The sequence below is a fragment of the Alligator sinensis genome, unplaced genomic scaffold (assembly GCF_000455745.1).
Source record: "Alligator sinensis unplaced genomic scaffold, ASM45574v1 scaffold1032_1, whole genome shotgun sequence".
In the NCBI taxonomy this organism is placed as follows: domain Eukaryota; kingdom Metazoa; phylum Chordata; order Crocodylia; family Alligatoridae; genus Alligator; species Alligator sinensis.
In genome coordinates this window covers 1,232,302-1,254,004 of record NW_005842450.1, presented here as the reverse complement: position 1 = coordinate 1,254,004, position 21,703 = coordinate 1,232,302, and the positions used below count along the sequence as shown (strand labels likewise).

General features: G+C 65.7%; 3 protein-coding genes across 6 annotated transcripts in view; 2 read left to right on the top strand and 1 right to left on the bottom strand.

Annotated features, from left to right (window-relative positions):
• The first annotated feature begins 3,841 nt into the window (after nt 1-3,841).
• Nucleotides 3,842-7,495, top strand: FKBP1A (FK506 binding protein 1A). Of its 4 annotated transcripts, none has more exons than XR_003095685.1 (5): nt 3,930-3,949; nt 4,384-4,496; nt 5,979-6,141; nt 6,408-6,463; nt 7,145-7,495. XR_003095685.1 is itself a non-coding variant. In XM_025212194.1 (4 exons), the coding sequence occupies exons 2-3, from the start codon at nt 4,386-4,388 to the stop codon at nt 6,105-6,107; spliced, it is 240 nt and encodes a 79-aa protein (XP_025067979.1). In that variant the 5' UTR covers nt 3,842-3,962; nt 4,384-4,385; the 3' UTR covers nt 6,108-6,141; nt 6,408-6,540. The 4 variants fall into 4 exon arrangements, 2 of the variants coding, with proteins under 2 accessions (XP_025067979.1, XP_006030575.1); XR_003095684.1 differs by having other exon boundaries at nt 6,792-7,495; XM_025212194.1 differs by lacking the exon at nt 7,145-7,495 and having other exon boundaries at nt 3,842-3,962; nt 6,408-6,540.
• A 2,821-nt stretch (nt 7,496-10,316) lies between these two features.
• On the top strand, nt 10,317-16,936 carry SDCBP2 (syndecan binding protein 2). Its single transcript, XM_006030512.3, has 9 exons — nt 10,317-10,376; nt 12,863-12,925; nt 13,075-13,144; nt 13,467-13,576; nt 13,944-14,094; nt 14,395-14,593; nt 14,686-14,857; nt 15,631-15,722; nt 16,001-16,936. Exons 2-9 carry the CDS (start codon nt 12,872-12,874, stop codon nt 16,053-16,055), a joined length of 903 nt encoding a protein of 300 aa, XP_006030574.1. The 5' UTR covers nt 10,317-10,376; nt 12,863-12,871; the 3' UTR covers nt 16,056-16,936.
• Nucleotides 16,937-17,072: 136 nt separating this feature from the next.
• The window catches only part of SNPH (syntaphilin), a 13,952-nt gene continuing 9,321 nt past the window's right edge, over nt 17,073-21,703 (bottom strand). Inside the window, 4 exon segments of the mRNA XM_025212214.1 lie at nt 17,073-18,575; nt 18,578-19,641; nt 20,231-20,380; nt 21,574-21,681. Of these exon segments, the coding sequence (XP_025067999.1) occupies nt 18,490-18,575; nt 18,578-19,641; nt 20,231-20,380; nt 21,574-21,681 (1,408 nt within the window). The 3' untranslated portion in view covers nt 17,073-18,489.

Sequence of the window (21,703 nt, the reverse complement as noted above, 5' to 3'; positions counted from 1 at the left end):
ACCTCCCGACGGCGAGGACGTGTGCGCTGCGTGCCTGCCCCCCCCTCCTCCAACGTCCATCTGCTTCTCCTCCTTTCCCCGCTGCCCTCTTGGCCCTGGCGCGGGGAGGGGAGAGGAGAGGAAGCGGCTCGGCCGTCCCCCGGCAGCTCCGTCTGCCGACAGCCCCGTTTCCTCCGCTGATGGAAGAACAAAGGGATGGCTGGCAGGCAGTCAAGTGGCTCTCGGTGGGCCAGCCTCGCTGCCTGCCAGCCCTGGAGTCCCTGCTCCGCCGCCGGGCGCGCTCGCGGTCCTTGGGACAGCACAGGTGCCTTCCCTCGGGCTCTGAGCCCCTCACTGAGGCGAGGGAGCGCTGTTTGGGCGTCCTTCCCCCCTCCCTCCATCGATGGCTATGACTCTCAACCCTCTTCTTCCTATCCCCAGAGCAGCGGGGGGTCGCTGGGGCTGGGGGTGAGCTCGGCCGTGCCTCGTGTCGCATCGCCTCGACTCTCGAGGGGGGCGAGCCCCCGCCTGCTGTGAGCTGTGGGGGTGGAGGGAGGCAGCGAAAGCAAAACTCGGCCCGCTGCATGCAGCGGAGGCCGGCGGTAACCCCCGCGCTGCACCTGCACACGTGAGAGCGGGATGAGTCAAGGTCTGCTCTGCGGAGCGGGGCCGGGGAGCTCGTCCGCCGACGGTGGCAGCGCGCACGGCTCCGTGCCCCGCGCCCCGCGGCTCTTGAATAAGTTCCCTCCCATCTGGAGCAGCCGAAACGACAGCCGTAAGGCAGAGCTCGGCGCGCGCTGCTCTCCGAAGGGAGCTGCAAGAGCGCGGGTAGGAGGCGAAGCCCAAAGTCACCCTGTTCTTTATTGCCAGGAGCTGCTTTGTGTTTAACGTCTCTTTCCGTGGCTTGCTGGCCGTCGGCGTTGTTAAACTTCGTTGAGTTGCTCGGTTTGGTTCAGCTCCTCGGCACGGGAAGGTCGGCTGGAGTCTCCCTCGCCCTGCACGTGCCCCGAAGGCCTTGCGAGCGCTTGGGCTGGTGGGAAAGCAGCTCAGCTGAGCGAGGTCTGAGCTGGTCACTGCTCCGGTGTCGCCCTGTCGAGCTCCGCTCTGTTTTGCCGGGGCTGCTGTATCAAGACCCTGTTGCTGGTCTGCTGTAGCAAGACCCGGCTGTGCCAGCTTCCTTGCAGCGGCGCGTTCACGGCGTCGAGGGGTGTGCTGCCCTCCAGGGAGCTGACCCAGCCCTCCTCCCTGAGCTCGGTTGGGGTCAGGGGCTGCCTTCATGCGTGGCGCTCCTGACCATCCCAGACCAGGATCCCCCCCCGACCTGGCCCTGTGTGGCCTGGGTCAGACGGCACCGCCACCCGGTCCCAGCAGGACCCACCTCCAGGCTGCTCTTGGGCACGTGCCCATCTCGGTTTGCACCATAGACACCTGTCTGCTCGGAGCCAGACCCGGGGCCAGCTCAACTATGGATCAGAGTCAACCATCAGCACCATACCTACCTTTAACAAGGGGGGGGGTGCACGTGTGTGCAAATCCAGATCAGCCCTGGGGTGAGTGTGAGCGACAAACCTGTGCTGCGTGTGTCAGTGAGGGAGCTAGCGCTATTGTGGCGAAGCACACCCGCCAAGAGCCGCTGCTCAGGATGGCGGTCCTGCTTGCACGAGGAAACCCCGCTCCTGGCAACGTCAAAGGCATCTGGGGCTCTCGGGGAGCCCTTCGCTACCCGGCCTTGTTGCAAGAGCTGGCGCAGAGAGCTCGGCCGAGGGCAAGCGTCTGGTGCACAGGAAGCCGGTTGTGAGAAAACAGCGAGAGCAAACCGTGGTTTGCGGGCGCGGCTGTAAGTCGGCGGGGGGGAGCGCCGGGTGCTCGTGCTGCAGCCGGGGTTGTGCCGGGTGCTGAGCAGGAGGGCTTCCTCCCCACCCCTGGGTGCTAGGCTGTGAAGCCTGCCACCGCTCTGGGATGGGTTGCAGGACACCAGCGGGACTGTGGTAATGCTCCCGGTGTTCATGCCTCTGCATCGGGGCTCGTGGCCTGTGAGCGGCTGGCTCATCCGGAGGACAGGCTGACCCAGGCGCGGGGCAGCATCCTGCGGCTCGCACCTCCTGCCCGGGATGCAGGCACGGCTCAGCTCGGGCTCTGGGAGCTGGGGTGCATGCCCCCCGGGGTGATAGGTGCATGCCTCCCGGGGGTGCATGCCCCTGCTGGACCCCGCTGTGGGCTCAGGTTCTCTGTCGCCGGTCGGGGCTCTTTTCTTGTGGCTCAGGCTGCCGGGGAGAGGTCAGTCGGTCAGCGGCTCTAACCCACCAGCCTCTTACTGGGCCGCAAGTCCCAGCCTGGCGGAGGTGGCGGCGGACACGGGGTTGCCAACAGGGCAGGCTGCAGTGAGAAGCAGTGGGAGGAGTGGTTTTCTCCTCCTCTCGAGCTGCTTCCCCAGCCTGGATTGGCAGTGCTGCGGTGTAAAAGAGGGAAGTGCCATCCACGCCCTGTGGCACAACCCTGTCCGCCTCCGCGCTGCCCGCTGCCCCGGGGTTCGTGGGTCCGAGGGGGTCGGGCTGGCTCTTGGAGCCCAGGCAGGGGAGGGATTGGAGCGGGGTGGTTGTGCCCGTTGCAGATGGCTCCGTCGTGGGTCGCGGCGTGCCGCAGCCTGTCGCTCCATCTGCAGCGAGCAGGGCGGGGGTGGTCGGCCCAGGCAGGTCGCAGAGCAGCCAGGCTTTGGCTGCGTGTGGTTTGAGGACGGGCTCGGGGAGGTGGCAGAGCCTTGCTGGGAGCATGGAGCTGACGGGCCTTTCTGTGCAGGCGGAGAGATGGGGAAGAGGAGACTTACCCCGGTGCAAATACATCCCATCTGTCTGCTCCTATCCCACTGGCACCGGGGCAGCTTCCCGCTGAGGGGAGCAGCATAAAGTTACCCTTCTTTGGCGTCACGTGATGGGGTACGAGCAGGCAGACAGACAGACAGACCGGTTCCAGCAGATCAGCTGGCAGGAGCCGCAGGCCACGTCCTGTTCCCCCGCCACAGTCTGTCTGCGTGCGGGTTCGGGATGCCGGGCCTCTGAGCAGCGCTGGCTGGGGATGGACGCCGCCCGGCCCCTTCCTCCCATTCTCTTCTTCCTTCTGCCGTGGGGGCCGGGGCCCTCCCCTGCTTCCTCTTTGGTTGCTTCCCAGCCGCGCCGGCTCCTGCGCTGCGCTGCGCGGTGCTGGGCCCCGGCGCGGGGCGCTGCGTCTGCAGGCAGCGACTCAGGGGCCGTGCTGAGGAGGAGGAGGAAGGGGGCACATCTGCACCCATGCTGCCAGCCAGACAGCAAGCTCATTTTTTCCAAGGCTGAAAACAGGTTGGCGTGGAGGGTTGTGAGGCCCCAGGGAAACACAAAGCATGTGCACTGCCCTTAATGATTGCCTTGCTCCGGGGGGCTGGCCTTCCAGTGACCCGTTGTTGGCCCAGTCCGGGGTTACTGGGGCAGGGAGACCTGCCAGGGCACCAGGCTGCCTTTTTGCAGTGACGAGCTGCGGTTCGGGTCCCGGTCCCCTGCGTGCTCTGGTGCTGCAGCAGCCATTGCAGCTGTTGGCCACGCTGCCGGGGCGTAGCTCTCCCTGGATCCCAGTTTGTCCCTTGAATGGGGCTGGCGTATGCATGGGGTGCTGGGTGACTGCGGGCACGGCGGGATATGGGGAGGTGGCTCTGAGCAAGCCGCCTTTCCCCAGCTGCCTCCCCGAGAGAGCTGGCGTCTAGCTACACTGCTTCTGTAAAGGAAACTTGGCTTGCGCACAAGTCCCGCCGCGCTCCTCCAGCAGCACAGGCTCCCAGATTCCCCAAGAAGGTCACGGGAGCTCCCGGGAGGGCACTGCCCGGGCAGGAGGCAGGTCCTTCTCCCGGGTTATATTTAGCAGCGGGGCTCTTCACCGCGTTGTATCCGAAGGAGCTGCATGTGCACGGCTTAGCTGCGTGGGGCGGGCCTGCCCTGGAGCATGCGTGTGTGCAGCAGGTGGCCGGCCAGGCCTTGGCGCTGAGCGAGCCGGGGAGGGGGCTGGGCGGCGCTGCGCTGCACTGCAGCAGCCGTCGCGTGCACGGTGGAAACCCTGCCTGTGGGCTCGGACCAGGAAGCTCGGTGCAGCACGACTTCCTGCCCGCCGGGCTGTCGGGGTTGGGTTCCGGCTGCTCTCGCTGCCGGCGGGGCTTTGATCTGGGGAGGGGGTAGGGGCCGCGGCGCCTTGGAGAGCTGGGAGGGTCCCTCCTTCCATGCTCTCCACCTTGGTCTCGTGCATCGACTTCTGCCCGGTTGAGATGTCCGGCCTTCCTGGATGCAGCGTGTCGGGATGGGCTGCCTGCGCAACGCGGTGGCTGCGGGCTCTGTGTGCGCATGCACGCGTGTCCCCCGTCCCCGCTGACGTGTGTCCTCTCCCCAGGTATGCTGGAGGACGGGAAGAAGTTCGACTCCTCTCGTGACAGGAACAAGCCATTCAAGTTCGTGATGGGCAAGCAGGAGGTGATCCGCGGCTGGGAAGAAGGGGTCGCCCAGGTGCGTGGCTCTGCCCCCCTCCCCGTGGATGCACAGCTTGGGGGAGAGACTGTTCTCGTGCTGTCCTCACCACCTCCGTGGTGGGAGTGGGGGAGGAAATGTCACCTGCTGCCTCGCCACCTGCCCGTGCGCCTCGGAGGGACGCCCACGGGCCGTGACTCAGCCGCGACGCTCGCTTTGAAGCCAGCGTCCCGGCGAGGGGCAGAGGCGGCTGACTCCCGTTCCCTCGCAGCGTGCAGCCCAGCCACCCTCGCTCGGCGAGGCAGGTGCTGGCTGGCATCTCCTGGCCAAACCCCAGCGTGGGTTGCTGGAGTCTGCGCTCAGACGCCCCTTGGATTTGGGAGGATAAGGAGGTTGCTCCACCCGGCCCCTTATTACTGCAGAGGGCCTGGTTTCCCCACGTGCACGTGCGTGTGTGTATGAGTGTGTAAGGTGAAGGGTGCCATGAGCCAGGGAGCATCTCTGAGGCCCCGCTGGGTGCTGCGCTGTGCTGGGCTCTTGCGGGCCGGGTGCTGATCTCTCCGAGAAAAGAGGCTTGCGGTCTCCGGTGCCCGCGCTGCATGGCTGGGGGGGGGCTGGGACCTGCACTGCGGTTCCTGTCCCCTCCCTGCCACGTGCCAGCGTCCTGCAGAGGTGAGGAGCCTGGCACCAGTTCACAGGGTCTGAAGTTGTCATATGGGAAGGTGGGCTGAGTCTTGGGGCTGCAGTGCCCTGGGTGGGAACATTCATGCATTGCTCCTTGCCAGGGTCCTGGGCACGCTGCTGCTGAGGGAGGAGGTGCCCGCTTGGGCTGAGGCAGAGGGACCTTGGCACGGGTCTGTTAGCTGGGCTACAGGGCGGCAGTCCCCAGTGCCACCCCTTTTCCCGAGTCCTTAGCAGGAAGAAGGTGGCATCTGGGTGCGTGGGAACACACCCATGTCTGCAGGGACAGCCTGGGACAAGGTGCAGCATGGCAGGGGTTGCACTAGGGAGCAGTTACTGCTAATTAACTAGCTGTTAATTATCCCTAATCGCACATACCTGACGCAGAAGTGGAGACTTGGAAAACCCCGCTGTGTGACCAGCTGGTCACTCCCAGGGACGGGCTGCCCTGCGTCTGGGGGGACAGCCGCTTCCTCCAGCATCTCCCGCAGCTCGGCCGTCTGTCGCGTCCCTGGCCGGCGCTGCGGTGGTTCCCTGTCTGATGTTTGCTTGCACTACTGTCGAGCTTTGTGGGCACGGGCCCTGCTGTGCTCAGCGTGGTGCCCAGAGCACCTGCCCCAGAGGGTGCGTGGGCTGAGCATGGCCTGGCGCAGCAGGGCAGGCTGTGCCAGCTGCGTGCTGCAGCATTGCCCCGAAGCCCGGCCCTGCACGCGGGCTCTGCACAGCGCCGGAGGCTTCTCCACAAGGCAGGTCCCAGCCGGCGGGCGCAGCCGGGCTCAGACTGTGGCGTGCCGTGTCCCCGCGCTGCCTCCGCCCAGCTGTGCTCTGTGTCTCCCGCAGATGAGCGTGGGCCAGCGAGCGAAGATGACCATCTCTCCGGACTACGCCTACGGCTCCACCGGCCACCCCGGCATCATCCCGCCCAACGCCACCCTAATCTTTGACGTGGAGCTTATGAAATTGGAATGACAGGAGGCGCCCAGCCCCCGCTCCCTGTCCTTGGGTAGGTGGGGGGGCTCTGGGGCAGGGTCCGGGAGGCGGGTGTCAGGTCCCGGGTGCGGGGCAATTGGGCTGAGACTTGAGATGCAAGGGGGGTGATGGCAACGATGCACCCTGCGGATCCGGCTGCAGCCAGCCCCTCGTGCTGAGCAGGTGGGGCGTCGCGTCGCGTCCCCCCGTAAGGGGCAGGCCGCTGGCACCCCCTTCCCAGCTGTCCGCAGGTGGCATCGGCTCAGCACCATCTTCCCCCCCCTCCTCCTTCTCTCCCAGGTTTGGCACATGGAGGAATCCAGAATCTCAGCTTCAAGAAGAATGCACATGACTTTGTACGGAGCTTTTCCTGATATTCCACTACACTCGTTGTATAACCCTGTACCTTGATTGAATGTGTTTGGTCACTCAGCTTTGCCTCTGACTCTTCCTCCTTGTATTGTGTTTTTGTCTTTTAAACTATACGCCGTAAACCTCAACTTTTAGGGGTTTTTCTTCTGGTTTTGGTTTTTTTTTGTTTTTTTCCCCCCCCCCCTTTTGGGCGAGCTCTTCATCTGGTTGTGTTGTGGGCTTTAGTGCGCCCTGGGGCGACCCGTGCTAGGGATCGTTGGAGCGAAGGAAATGTCGGGAGCTGGTTTTGTTCTGTTTTTTTTTTGGATGCAGATATCTGTTGTGTATGACAAAGAGATTGCCGCTGCCGTTGCAAAAGCCATAGCAGAGCGAGGAGCTGTCAAGGGCTGACTGACTCTGGGGAGCAAAGGGGTCCTTGGCTGGCGGTGTTACTTCCCTGCCTGGGACTGAGACACGGGAACAAGTAGCTTCCCGCTCCCTTCCCGGCAGGGTGGTGCCACCACGCCAGCACTTCCCCCTTGGCGGTGCCCAGAGCGGGCAGTATCCTGCCCCCTTTGCTGCCTGCTGCCTTTACCAGCATGTGGTTGTTTTCCTTCCCCCGCTTCCTCCTCCTGGATTTTGAGGGTCTCTTTTCCTTTCGCCATCCGTGCTCCACCACTACATAGGCTGCAGCATCGCAAGGGGCCTTTTGTACGTGGACGGAAGGGGCTGTTTCCTGGGGGGGCACCGATAGGAACGAGCCCGCGGCAGAAAGCTGGCGCCCCCGCCGTCGCCGGGATGACGAGACCCCAGCGCTCCCGCGCCAAACCTGATGCTGGTCATCACCGCATGCCGCGGCCTCCCGTTCGGTGCACGGCTCCACCTCCGCTGGCGTCACTTCGGCTCCCTTCCCTTCCCTCTGCCCCGCATCGTGATATGGTAAGAGGAATGGCTGCCATCGCTTCCTCCTCCACCGCCACATCAGAGTATTGAGTTTTATGATTGCAATAAAAGTGCTTTATGCTGGCTTTTCTCAACGCTGCCTCTCGCAGGTTTGTCACTCGCCTCTCTGCCGCCGTGCCCCTGGCGCGCTGCCCGGGGCTGCCGGTCTGGGCACCGGCTCTTGCGGCCTGCAGGCTTCTGGAGGGGGCGGCTTGCCTGGTCTCCCTTGGCAAGAGTCTGGATTCGTCCCAGTTGTGCTGGGAGACTGCCTGTCCCTCCAGCTGTCATTGCACTGCCCTAAACCTCTTAAAAAGCTCGTCTTTCAGAACGCCGTCTGCATCTCCTCCACCGCGGCAGCAGGTAACCAGCACCCGATGCCGGGGCAGAAACTTCCCCCGGCCACGCTGCTTGCTTTGGGAGAGCTGGGCAAAGGAGCGAGGCTCTCCCCAGCTCTGCCTGCATCCTCCGTGCTGTCTCCCCGCGTGGGTCAGCAGGGCCGCAGGGGGACCAGGGAGCTTGTCACTGGCACAGATATTTTTCATGCGTGTGGAGCTGGGCTGGGGCCTGGGTTTGCTCTGCGAGGGGAGCTGATCCCGGGCTGACTTGCCCGTGCAGGAGGGCGGCTGAGGTTACGTCTGGGCTTGGGGGAACAAGCTGGTCGGCCCCCGTCTCCTCCTGCCAAGGGATGTGCAGCGATGGGGAGCCTGCTGCTGGCCTGTGGGGCAGTGCATGTGCCCAGCTCTCGTGCTTCCCCCCACACCACCTGCCATGGCTTCGATGCCCACAAGACCGGCTCGCATCCGAGGGGCTTTTTGTTCCGGCTTTAAAATGCCGCGTGAGTCATCGCTCGCCGCCCGCGGCTCCCCCAGCCCTCGCTAGGTACGGGTGTGGGTGGCACCGCGGCGAGCGCCTGTCAGGTTTACTCCCGGCCACTGCTGCATGTGTGGGAGCGGAGGGGACAGGCGGGGGGGGGCGTTTGCTCCCGAAAAGATCCCACCTTCGGCCAGTGGCAGTCGGCCGCAGCACCTGTGCTGTGCCTTGGGTGGGAGCAGCATTGCAGGTGCCTGGGGTCGGCTCCTACCCCCTGCCCACATGGAAGCGCTGCCTTTGAGCGCTTTGCCACGAAGTCTCTGTGCTGCTGCCCTTGCCCCTGGCACCCCGCTCTGCTTCTGGCTCAGGATCCCAGACGGCGCTGCGGAGGCGGCCGGGCAGGGTCTGCGTGCACAGCGTCGGGTGTGACGATTGCTAAGGTGCCCTCTGCTTTGGCAACGCCATCAACAGGGAAATACCGAGCGCTCGGGCAATGACTGGCGGGGCTGCAGGCCGCATTCTGCACAGGTGAGCTCACCTGGATGCCTGCACCAGGGGCGGGCTCATCGACAGCTCCCTCAGCCAATGAGACCGGGGGGAGGTGTTGCACCCTGGGTGGCACTGGCATGCAGAGATCCTCAGGTGGGTGCCTGCCACCGGGCAACTCCTCCCAGGTGCTTTCCCCCCCCAGGACCCACCTCCTGCCCCGGCCAGGGGTGCCCCAGAGACGCAGCCAGGCTGCCCCAGGCAGCAGGCGAGGGCCGTCCCTCCCGCCTCCTGCGTCGTCTCTCTCGGCCTCCGCCGCAGAGTTTTGCAATCGGAGCAACCGGTTTCTCCGCTCCCAGCTCCGGGGCAGAGGTGGGGCTGCTGGGAGTTTCGGGAGGGGGAGACGGGTCTGGACTGCGCCCGGCTCCGCGCGGAGCGGTTGAGGATACTGGGCACCGGTGCACGATGCTCCGGGATGGGGTTAACCCTGTTGGGGGAGCATCCGCACCGGGGTCTCGCCCGGGGGCCCTTGCTGCAGCTGGACCCCGGGTGCCTTCTGTGCGCGGTGCCATGGGCCTTGCCTGCCGCAGAGGGCAAAGGTCGCTCGGTTGCCAGTTTCGGGAGCTCTGCTTCCTCTTCCTCCTCCTGCCTTATTGCCCGCACTCCCGTCCTGCCCTGGCGTCGCAGCGGGCACGGCCGGGGGCCGGTGACGGGCGTGGAGGGGCCTGAGCAGCGCCGCACGACGGGGCTTCGTGCACCTGCTCGTACCCGTGCCCTGGCTGCAGCGTTGCTCAGTGGTTAGAGCATCCACCAAAGCGTCAGGGATGCAGGGCCCGGCTCGCTGCTGACTCAGGCGTCCCTGAGTCACCGTCCCCGCGGCTCTGACGTGGGCGTGCTTCCCACGCCGCGCGCGTGTCGCATGCGTGGAGGAGGGCGGTGCCATGGCAACGGCAAGCATCACAGCTGAGCCGCCGGGACGGCACGTCCCCGCCGAGGGGAGCGTGACATCACTGCGCGCTGGGCGCAGAAGCGCCCGCCGGCCGTGGCAGGAGCCTGTCGAGCGCCGGGGCTGGCGGGGGCTCGTGCTTTCCTTTGCAGCCAGCTCGGGCGCCGGCGGGGGGAGAAGGGCAGCAGGACACGGCTGCAGCACTGGAGACCTGGCAGGGGGCTGCAGGGAGCAGCAACAGCCCTTGCAAATAGATCCTCTGGATCAGACCCGCTCCGTCCCCCCAAGCAGAGCGCCTGGTGCACCCCTGGCTCGGGGCATGTCCTAGGCCCCCTCGCCAGGCCGCGCTCCCTCTGTCATAGATTCATAGATGTTCGGGTCGGAAGGGACCTCAATAGATCGTCGAGTCTGACCCCCTGCACAGGCAGGGAAGAGTGCTGGGTCTAGATGACCCCAGCCAGATGCCTATCTAACCTCCTCTTGAAGACCCCCAGGGTCGGGGAGAGCACCACCTCCCTTGGGAGCCCGTTCCAGACCCTGGCCATTCGAACTGGGAAGAAGTTAGAAGTCACCCGTCACCTGTCACCTGCTTGCCTCCTGCATTCCTGGCCGGTGACTGCCAGTCAGCTGATGGAGACGGGCCCCTCCCAGGCTGCCAGCCCTGCTGGTATAAAGCCAGCGGGCCTTGACCCGGGCTGGCAGAGTGTGCCGGGGAAGGGCAGCCTGTTTGCAAGGTGAGCAGCGTGCTTGGGGGTTGCTGTTTGCAGCCCGGGCACAAGGAGCGTTTCACCCTTGGGTGGGCGCTGCGGGGTGGGGGTGCTGAGCAGTGCCGGGAGCTGGGCTTGCTGTGCCTTGCTCCGCGCCTCGCCTGAAACCACAGCCCGCGACGGGGAGGCTGGGGCTTGTTTTGCTCCGACTAGTGCCGGCTGACATCAGGCTGGGCCTTGGACGGCCCCGGGCCGCAGGGGAGGCTCTGGGGAAGGGCGAACCCACGGACGAAGGCTCGTCCCGTGCCTGGCTTTCTGTTTTGTGGGCTCTGGAGGTGCCAAAAGCCAAGCTCCCCCCCAGCATCCTTGTGCCCTTGGGGCAGGGGGCTGCACAGAGGCTGGAGCTGGGCTGTGCTCGGTGGGGGCAGATACAGGACAAGGAGCAATGGGCTCACGTTGCAGCAAGAGAAGTTGAGGTTGGATATTAGGAGAAACTCTCATGAGGAGGGTCACTGGAGGGGTTACCCAGAGAGGAGGTGGAGTCTCCATCCTGGGAGGTGTTTAAGACCTGGCTAGACAAAGCCCTGGCTGGGATGATGGAGTTGGGGCTGGTCCTGCTTGGAGCGGGGGTTGGACTAGATGTGACCCCCGAGGTCCCTGCTGACCCCTGTCCATGAGTCTGCGATCGGTCGTGGCCTGCGCCTGCATACGGCGGTGGAGCCTGGCCCAGGTGCCCCAGACGGACCCGAGGGGAGGAGGCATCTCCCCTCCGCAGCCCGGGTGGCTTTGCCTGCAGGGTCAGGTCCGCAGCTCCCCAGGCCGAGCTCAGCACCCTGCCCCGGCTGCTGGAGTAGCCAAGGGCTCAGCCCCCGGCCCGCGGCGCTGCCACGTCTCTGAGCCAGCCCGAGGGCTTTGTTGTCCGACCGGGACGTGCCATGCCACCGCGCTGTGAACGGGGCAGCGTCCCGGCGTGTCCCCCTGTCACACCGTGGTTTGAGTGAGGGTGTCACCTGGGACGCTCCGCTTCCTGCTCTGCCACAGGGGCCCTGTGGGGCCCTGGTCATGTCACTTAGCTGCTCTCAAGTTCCCAGCTGTAACTGCCCCACTTTGCTGCCCTAGGGAGATGTTGCCAGCCACGCTGGGCTCGGACCTCGTGGCCTTCAAGGGAGCCACTGCCAAGCACCCAAGGTAGCTGGGCCTGGCTGCAACCTCCCCACCCGCTCCACAGGATGAATCTCCAAGCACGTGGCCTGTCTGCAGCTCGGTGCTGGCACGGTCACTCCGCCTAGCGGGTGCAAAGCCTGCGGGTGTGGGGTCTGCAGTCCCTGCAACGTGGGCGCATGGGGAGATCTGTGCCTAGAGAGTGCACCGTGGTGGGGGCTGAGCGTGGTGCACGCCGTGGGCCTGCCGCGTGGCGGGTGCAGGGCAGGGGAGGGGGCTGCCTGGCTGCGCGGGGTCCAGGCTCCCTCCCCGGCGTGCGGATCCTGGTGCCCAGAGGTTACAGACACTCGGGCTTGAGCGGGTGCTTTCCCGGCCCAGGAGCCCCACAGCTGCGGGGAGCAGGCCCGGCACCTGGGCTTAGCCGGTGACGGGGGCACAGAGGCTGGCATTCATGGAGCACTGCTCCCAGCCAGTGCCAGGGGTGGGGCACGGGTCGTGGCCCCGGGGCTGGGTGCCAGCCCGGCTCAGGGAACAATGCACTGCCCGTGGCATCGGCCAAGGCTGCGGGGCACGGCCGGGGGGCCTGTCCTGGGTAGGAGCCTGTGCCGGGACTAGAGGCACCCTGCAGCGCCACGCCGGGCTGAGTCACGCTGCGCCAAGCCACGGGCGTGCACGGCATCACCGGCACCCAGCACCTGCGGAGCGGCGTGTGGGGAGCGTGTGTGCGCATGTGTGAGAGCAAGAGCTAGGTGCACGTCTGAGAGAGATCTGTGGGTGCTGTGAGAGACGTGTGTCAGTGCGCGAGATGAGACGTGTGTGCGCATGCATGTGAGAACGATGGGTGTGTGTGTGAGAGGCGTGTGTGAGGGAGAGAGCTGTGTTGTGTGAGACGTGTGGGACAGAGATGTATGTGAGAGACGTGCATGTGTGTGTGACAGATATGAGAGGTGTGCAAGAGAGTGGTGTGTATGAGAGACGTGTGTGTGTGTGTGATGGCTGGGTGTGAGGAGGCAGAGCCGCAGAGTGGCTAACCCCATGGCACGCAGGCTCCGTGCTCGGGCGTGTAAAACAGCCTCTGTGGGGCGTGCCAGCCCCCCCCCCCGGGGGCTTGGTGCCCAATGCCCACCCCCCAGCAGAGCCCAGCCCCCTCCCACGCACCCCTGGAAAGCCGCTGTGGCTGGAATACATGCGTGTGCGCACACCAGCCCCAGGTCCAGACGTGTGCAGACCCCCACCCCTTCCACCCAGATGCACACCTGCAGGCGTGCATGCACACAGACGTGTCTGCCCGCCACCCCCACCCCCAGCTCGGGAGCAGGACCCTCACGTCTCCCTGCCGTCCCCCTTTGCAGGAGGCAGCCATGGCCACGCTGTACCCCTCGCTGGAGGACATGAAGGTGGATCAGACCTTGCAGGTAGGCGCCTCGTGCCCAGGGAGGGCTGGTGGGGCCGTGCGGGGCCCCTGCCTGTTTGCAGCCAGCGGCAGATGGGCTCCCCCACCCCGAGGGCTGGCTGTCCCCTCCGGCCACCCCGGAAGTTGCCAACCCTGCTTCTCTCTGCACAGAGTCAGGCGAACGCAGCTGCCAGGGCTCCAGCGCCCGCTGCAGAGGAAGCGGCGCTGCCCAACATCACCGGTAAGTCAGAGCTGGACCCGGCTGGTCCGTGGGCCCCGGGAGGTGCCATCCCAGGCTGGGAACTTGTATTTGCTCCTGTCTGGTGAGGGGGATCGCTTTGCCCTGGGGGAGCAAGGGGTTAATCACATCTGGGTGCCTGGGGGTGGGCTGGGCACTGGCAGCTGGTGCCAGGAGTCCTGGGCAGGGGGCTCAGTGCTCCCACATTAGGGGCTGGGGAGTGGCTGCTACCCCTGCTAAGGGGCGTTACATGCTGGATGTGGCCATGCAGCCCCCCCCGGGATGCCCGGTCCAGCTCTGTGTGACCCACCTCTGCCCCGCACAGACCCCGCGCCGGTGCTGTACCCCAACCTGGCAGAGCTGGGCACCTACATGGGCCTCTCCCTCGACAGTGAGGAGGTGCAGAAGAACCTGGAGCTGGTGCCAGCCAGCAGCGTGAGTAGGCGCCTGCTGAAAGCGGGCATCCGTGTGCCTATCCGTCTGTCAGTCATGGCTCACACCCCGGACCCTGCCCACAGGCTGTTGCATTGCTGACACAGCCACCGTGGCCCTGTGCCCGCAGGGATAGCAGGCTCTCCAGTGCAATGCCACCCTTCACCCCTTCGTTCCTAGCCCCGAGCCCATGCACGGTCCCGGTGGGAAGGAGCTGAGCCTCTGCACCGAATCGTAGCCTCCTGGGCTGATGCACGGCCAGGGCGGCTCGCTCCAGAGCACCCTGCCTGCCCCAAGGACTGGAACAGGCAGGGGCTGGCTACCACCCCTGGCTGCGTGCCACCCTGGCTCACGGCCCTTTCTTCCGCAGGCGGTGGCACCAGTCCCTTCCGCCCACGGGCAGGTGGTGGCACCACTGAGCGGTTGCAACCCGGGCATGCGCCGGGCGGAGATCAAGCCGGGCATGCGGGAGATCCACCTGTGCAAGGATGAGCATGGCAAGACTGGGCTGCAACTGACAGGTGGGTGCAGGCAGACGGCTGGGTTGCCGGGACCTGGGCGCGGAGCTCGGGGTCCAAGGCTGCTGCTGACACCTTTGCACCTGCCCCGTGGGCCTCTGCCTCAGTTTCCCCACTGCACAGCTTGGCTTCCTTCAGTGGAAGGAACCTAGCAAGCATCCCTATGCATCTGCTGGAGCAGGCTCTGGTGTGCGGCTGGCTCTGGGGTGGAGCACCGAGCCGCTGAGAGGCTGGCATAGGGCCCACTGCTCAGCCAGCAAGTCGGGGTCTGGCTGCTGGGGGTACGAGGGGGCTGGGACCCAGTGCCATCGTCTCCTCCTCCCCAGGGTGTGTTCGTGCAGCTGGTGAAGGCCAACTCGCCGGCGTCACTGGTGGGGCTGCGCTTCGGGGACCAGGTGCTGCAGATCGAGGGCAAGGACTGTGCCGGCTGGAGCAGCGACAAGGCGCGCCGGGCCCTCAAGAAGGCCTCGCCCGAGAAGATCGTCATGATCGTGCGGGACAGGTGAGCGGGCTTGTGCCCCGGGGTGGAGCGGGGGTCGGGGGTCCTGCCCAACCTGCCCCGTGGGGGTGACATGGCCTCTGCCTGCCCCTCAGGCCCTTCCAGCGCACGGTGACGATGCACAAGGACAGCGCGGGGCACGTCGGCTTCGTGGTCAAAAAGGGGAAGATCGTCTCGCTGGTCAAGGGCAGCTCGGCCACCCGCAATGGGCTCCTCACCAACCACTACCTCTGCGAGGTCAACGGCCAGAACGTCATCGGGCTCAAGGTAAGGCCTCTTGGGCCCCCGTCCATCCGCGCCATGCTCTGGGGGCAGGATGCTTCCAGTTAGGCTCCTTGCAGTTAGCTCTTGGAAAAGCCCCCGGGCAAGTGGCTCCCCATCCCGCCTGGCCCCGGCACCAGGCAGCTGGTATCTGGTGCATTGCAGCGAGCCCAGGGTCTGGTGAGACTGTCCCCCCACGCTCCCCACTGCATGTCAGGGGGGTTTTAAGCCTTCCTCAGAGGCGCTGGTGCTGCTGCAGCCCAGGCTGGGCCTGGGGCCTGGGCTGTGCCAGTGCTCCTCTGGCACCAACCCCGCAGGGTCCTGGCTGGAGGGTCTTGGCTCAGACCGATGCTGCATTGGGGGCAGGAGGGGATTTTACCCCGTGGTCACATTGGTACGGACTGGGGGAGTTTTGCCTTCCTCTGCAACGGGGCCACTGACAAAGGGACGTGCGTTTGAATCCTTGCCAGGCAAGGGAGCCCGGAGACTTGGATGCCGGGCGCCTTGTGCTCTAGCTCCTGCCTGGTTCAGGCTAAAACCTAGGAGGGGCGTCCTCCCTGCCCCAGCACCAAACCCCCTAGTTGCAGGGCTCTGGCTGACTGATTTTGGGGTGCAGACACGCACAGGCGTCCAGGTTGGGCATGCAGCTGCCCGGTCTGCGTGCAGCTTCCTGTGCAGGGAAGCGGTGCAGGGGTAAGAGCATCACAGGGTAAGCGCCAGCCACGGAGGTGCCCCAAGGGGAAGGGTCTGTGACAGCTCCCCGGTCTCCCTCGCTGCAGGACAAGCAGATCACGGACATCCTGGGGACGGCCGGGAACGTCATCACCCTCACCATCATCCCCACGGTGATCTACGAACACATGGTCAAACGGTGAGGACCCCCACCCCCCGGGCTCTGCTGGAGGGCAGCGTGGATGCCGCAGGACATGCTGCTGCATCCCGTAGTGCCCGCGGGCATTTCACCCTCTGCACCCTGCAAGATACAGCAGGGAGCTGCTTGGGGCTGGGACCGAGCCGTGGGGGCTCAGCATGGGGCCACGAATGAAGGGAGAGGCTGTGTCAGGTCTTCTGCCCCCACCCCAACCCAACCCCTGCGCGCACGGCGCCCCTGCCCAGGGGGTGCTAACCTGCATTCCTCCATTGCACTAGGCTGTCGCCTGGAAAGGTGAAGTCCTCCATGGATCGCTCCATTCCCGACCTGTAAAGCCAGGTGCCCTGCTCCGGCGCAAAGACGGACGGCTTGCTTCACCTGGAGACTCGCCGCCCCTCGGCCTGGGCAGGGGAGCGGGGGGAAGGCTGGCGGCCGCCCCGGGGGAGGCTCACAGCGCTCCAGGGAAGGCAAGGCCCTCGGGACCCTGCTGAAAGAGAGACCCCAACGATTTGGGTAGAAACCCAGCCCAGCCTGCCGGCACCCACACTGCTGCTGCGTCCACGCTCCAGGGCAGGGGAGAGCAGGTGCAGATCTCTCCGGCTAGGGGACAGGGCTCGGGGCGGCTCTAGGGTGCGGGGCCCCGGCGCCAAGCATTGCACGGACGCCACACGCACGAAGCTTGAGGCCAAACTGGGGACCCGACTCAGGCTGGAAGAAGCCCCTGAGGGGTGCCAGGGGGCCTTTACCTACGGTCAGGGCCGCTGCATCCCATCCCATGCTGCCTTCTTGGTCCCTTCGCCTGGGCAGCGGTCATCACCTCGTGCGGTGCAGCATCGAGAAGGCAAAGAAGACCTGAACATCCAGCCCCCCAGGCCCAGAGCCCCCCACTTCCCCCCCGGCCCCTGCTGTTCCCCAGCCCCAACCCCAACCCAGCACCGGGTCCATCCCTGCCCGATCCCTTTGTTCGCCCCGTCTGCGCTGCGAACGGGGCTGGGGCTCCACCCCGCGCCCAAGGCTGCTGCCCCGCCGGCCGGGAGAGCGCCCCGGGGAGACGGCCCCCAGCCCCGAGGGAAAGCAGACACGGCAGAGACCCACTGACGTTTATTGCAGCCACCGACAGACAGAGATTACAGGACGATGGAAACGAGAGGAGCGGTTACAGCTTGGAACGTCTGTATTTAAAAAATATAAGATCTCGATCTCTCTCTTTCAAACAGAACCGGACATTGGTTTCCTTGGCCAAGCTTTGGGGAGTCTAACAGACACGCACACGGACCCACGAGTACATTGCACAAGAGGCTCAGCTCACCCCCTTCTCCCCCAAATACTTTATATTACAACACCGAGCCCGAGGTGCCCGGGTCTGCTCTCGCCCCGGTCTGAGTGCCTGCAGCTGTGGGGGCTCGGGACCCTGGAGCAGGGTGTGAGCGAGGGGCGCGTGTGCGAGCCCACCCGCGGGGACATGCAGCAGCTGCCCAGCCCGGGAGCTGGGGCAGCAGCCAGGGGGTGGCAGGGCTACTGGAGACCTCAGCAGAGGGGTCTGCCCTGGGCCGCGTACCCGTGCACTGGTCCCCAGCCGGCTGGCTCCAAGCCTGCACAGAGCACTGCCTTCCCCCCAGGGGGGTGGGCGACGGGGAGGGGAAACACCATCAGTTCAAGTCACTGCAAAAAGAGAAGGGCCCACTCAGCGCGGTGCCTGTGACTCTGTGGGTAGGGCTGCCCGAGGGGCAGCAAGGTGGGTGGGGGCTGCAGCCTGCGTGGGTCCCCAGTTCTGGTCTGAGTGGTTAAAAGGCATCTCAGAGGGCTTTCCTGCCACGCCAGCTGGTGCTGAGCTGGGCAAAGTGCCCCCCCAGTGCACGCACTGACCCCCCGCCCCTGCCAGCAGCACCGTGCCGGCCCGTCGCAGGGCTGGGCAGTGAGCAGCAATGCAGAGAGCTCGAGGTTTTGCAAAGAAAGTGACCGTAGTGCAAAGCAAAGAATGAGCAACACTGAACTTGAGGACAGCTCGCTGCGGGCAGCCCAGGGGGTGCTGCCCAGAGATGGCTCCGGCTGGGGCTCCAGCTCTGGCTGGGGCTCACGTGAGGTATATCCGGGGTCCCTCGCAGCCGTGGCTGGGTGAGCCCCGTGGGGGCAGAGCAGCAAGGATGAGCAATGCCGAGCAGAGGCGCTCCCCGGGTTGCCAAGTGCCGTGCGCCCCTTGGGAGGGAGGGTTGTGCGTCTTGCACTTGCCCCCACCCTGCTCAGGTAGGCGGGGAGCTGCCTGCTGTGTCTGCCCCAGCATCTGCCCCCTCCCGGGTCTCTGGCAGTCCAGTGCCAGTCCTAAAATGCTACTGGAGAGCTACAGCCACCACACGCAGGTGCAGGAGAGGGCCAGGGCCCTGCAAAAACAAGTCCAAATGCAACACAAGTCCCCTTGGCCAGCTGGCAGGAACCCTCAACTGTCCAGAAGCAGCAAGGGCAAAGGGCTGCGCAGGGTCTACCAGTCCGGAGAGGGGTCTGGGATGTCCTCCCCGCTCCACAAAGCCTGTGGCCAGCCATGGCAGGCAGTCCATGCCCTGCTGGCTGGGCATACGGGTCTGTGCCCCCCCAGGACCCCTTCCCGCCATTGCATAAATAGTTGCAGCGGCTCCGAGCGGGCCAAGGTCCCCTGTCCTGCGAGCGACGTGAAGGAAGGTTCGGCGTGGATGAGATGTACAATCAGTGGTCTGGTGGGCACGAGGCGGGCCACGGAGCGGGCGCGAGGCAGGCAGGCGGGATGGGGGCACGGCTAGGGCTGGGCACCGGCCCCCGGGGTGCTGACGGAGCGGCAGCTGATCTTGCGGATGGAGTGCAAGGCGACGGTGCAGCGCCCCCCGGGGGCCCTGCGGGCCCCCCCACGGCCAGCAGGTCCACGATGAAGTGGCGGCTCCAGTAGCTCTTGGGGACCGCAGCCTCCGCGCCGGGTTCGGGGGTCTCCTCCTCCGCGGCGCACAGGATGGTCACAGCCGGACCGGCGGTATGGTGCACGGCGGGGTTGCCACTAGTCGGGCCAGGGCCCGTTTTCCCCTCCGGCATCTCCGCCCCCGCCTCCGCGGTCACCACCATGGTCGGGTTGGGGTCCGTGGGCATCAAGTCCATGGTGCCAGCATTGCTCTGGGCCTGAGTCTCTGTGCCGGGCACCGCATCGTCCATCTCTGACACCCAGACGGAGGTGGGGCTGCCCAGGCTGCAGGCCTGGGACTTCATGACCTTCTCCAGGATGGTGTCCAAGTCGGGCTGGTAGTGCATGAAGTCCGTCTGGATGGCCCGCTCCTGGAGGCAGCTGGCTTGCACGCCGGCCTCCACCGCGGTGGGTGTGCCCAGCAGCTTCTCGTAGGTGGAGCTGGTGGGCAGGCGGGAGCCCAGCGTGAAGGAGCCCTGCAGGGAAGCCTCCTCCGTGCCGCACTCCACCCCGGACGACAGCAGGCTGCTGGGCTCCAGCAAGTCCGTGCGGCTCAGGGAGTCCTCGGCCACCACGAAGCCGCTGTCGCCCACCTCCTCCACCGAGATGGTCTGCGAGCCCCCCACGTTCTTGTCGCCGGCCGCCTGGTCGCTGAGCTTGGTGTAGGTGGAGCTGCGGGTGAGGGAGCGGGCCGGCGAGCCCCCCGCCGACTCCCCGGCCCCGTCCTCCTTGAGCGTGCCGTTCTGCGCGACCTCCATGCTGTGCAGCAGCGTCTCCAGCTTCTTGTTCTGGATGTTGATGTCCACGAAGTACTTCTGCAGCCCCTTGTCCTTCTCCAGCAGGTTGTTTTTCACCGTGTCGATCACCTGCTTCAGCTGCTTGATCTCCTTGCGGGCTTCCTTGAGCGCCAGCTGGGCCTCCACGCGGTGGCACTCCTCCTCGATCCAGTCCTCCTGCATCCGCGACAGCTGCGTCTTCAGGTCCTCGATCTCCGCATCCCTGCGCCAGACACACAGAGACCCGCCGGCTGTCACCGATGGCAGCATCGATGCCAGCCCGTGCCCGGAGGAAGGGTCTCTCCAAGGGCAACTCTAAACCCTCCTTGGCACCAGCTCCATCCCCTCCATGAGGGCTGTGGCATGGCGGGGAGAGAGGAGAAGTGGCAGGGATGCCCACTAAGGGGTCAGATGGGCTTTGACCTTCGGCCTGAGGCTCTGGCCCAGGTCTCCCGGGGTCAGAGCAGCGGTAAGCCCCGCAGTGGGAAGACCATGGAAGCTCCTGCAGCCTGCAGGGATGCTTTGGAAGAAAGGAGGGGAGACAGACACATATTTTGGACATGCCTGCCTCTTCCAGCCAGAACATGGGCACCAGATAACAAAACCCTTGGGCTCCAGGTTCATGCCCCAGGTGCCTTCCCTAGCACCCATGGAGAGGCATCCAGCATCTCTCCACTGCATGGCCTGAGTCCGGCCGCTGAGGCCTGGTCCCAGGTGGCCGCATGCCCGGGTGGGGTCTGTGCTGAGGTCCGGATCAGCCCTGCTCCTCGCCCCCGTGCTGGGACCCGCTCGCTCCCCGCCCCAGCGCTCGCCTGTCCTGCAGCCTGTCCTGGGTGTCCTTCAGCCGCGCCTTCAGGTGCCGGATGCAGACTTCCTTCTGCTGCAGCGGGGTCAGGTACTGCTCGGGTGTCGGGGGCTTGATCCCATGGTTATCGCTGCACAGCGTGTACTTGACTGGACGCCTGCAAAGACAAGGCGGTCAGCAGGCCCAGAGAGCGGAGCAGCCCATGTTGCTCCTGCCAGAGACCTGCCTGGTTCTCAGCCCCCTCCGGGGTCAGACGCGCCCTGGCAGCTCGGCCCCTCATGCCGAGACCGTCTCGGATCGACTGCAGCCCCGTGGCCATCAGGTGCAGACAGGGATCAGCCCCAGCCGGCTGCAGTCAGTGAGAGCACAGACCCGGGGCTGGGTGCATGGCAGGATTGAAGCACCTGGGAAAAGCCAGGTGCTGGCTGGAAAGCCCGAGCCCTGGGGTCCGGGACGGTGGCAGCCTGGATGCTTTGTGGTAGGCAGCAAGGGTGAAGGGGCTGCCCCTGGCTTGGAGCCTGGGAGGACAGGGCACGGGCTGCAGGCAAGGTCATTGCCACAGCCATGTGAGGACCTTGGCTGGGTCACGGGTCCATCACTGCAGCAAGCAGCAGATGCACTCAGACACGGACAGCTGGACGCATGCCCGGGCAGAGCCCCCTGTTTCATAGGTGTTAGGGGCTGGAAGGGACCTTACAGATCATGCCCGTGGAGCGACCGAAAAACCAGACTCCAGACACAGCCCTTGACCCCCCTGCACGCAGGGGAGAAGCCGGCCAGGCTGTTCCCACAGTGCGCTCATCCTGAAGGAGCTGGAAGGGTTTCACGGGGGGAAGCACAGCACACGGCACAACGAGGGGAGCGGTGGAGACAAAGGAACCAGGGCTTAGGGGCTGTGGGGGGGGAAGGATGGGGATGGACACCAAAAGGCAACACCTTTCCCTCCCCAGCACCAGCAGATCTCATCATCCCGGGTCTCCGAGCAGGCCCAAAGGTGCAGCCTGGCTGGCTGGCTCATGCCTGCCTCCTACCACAGCAGCATGGGGCAACCCTGCCAGGATCAGGACCCGCAGGGGAAGGGGCTCTGGCTTACCGCTCCCACTGGGGACCGCTGTCCCCTGCCAGCAAAGCCAGTGCCCTGCACGGGGCAGCTGAGACTGGCAAGGCAGCACTGGGGACAGGCAATATCCAGCAAGATCCCACTTGCCTCGTGGACACACCGTGGGTTGCAAACCGGCCTCTCCTGCATGTGCTGGCACACGTGTGTGCGTTCCTTGCTGCGGAGCGAATTTGTCCCGAGGTAAAATCCGGGGCAAACAGCTCCGCAGCAATGGGGTGGTGCCCGGTTACCTGGGGGTGGGGCTGCTGTCGCTGCCCTTGCAAGAGCCCGAGTTGCTGCTGCTGCTCAGTGAGGAGGTGCCGTAGGTGTCCCGCATGCTCACGGGCGGGGAGGGGCGCCTGGAGGCAGGAAGAAGAGGCT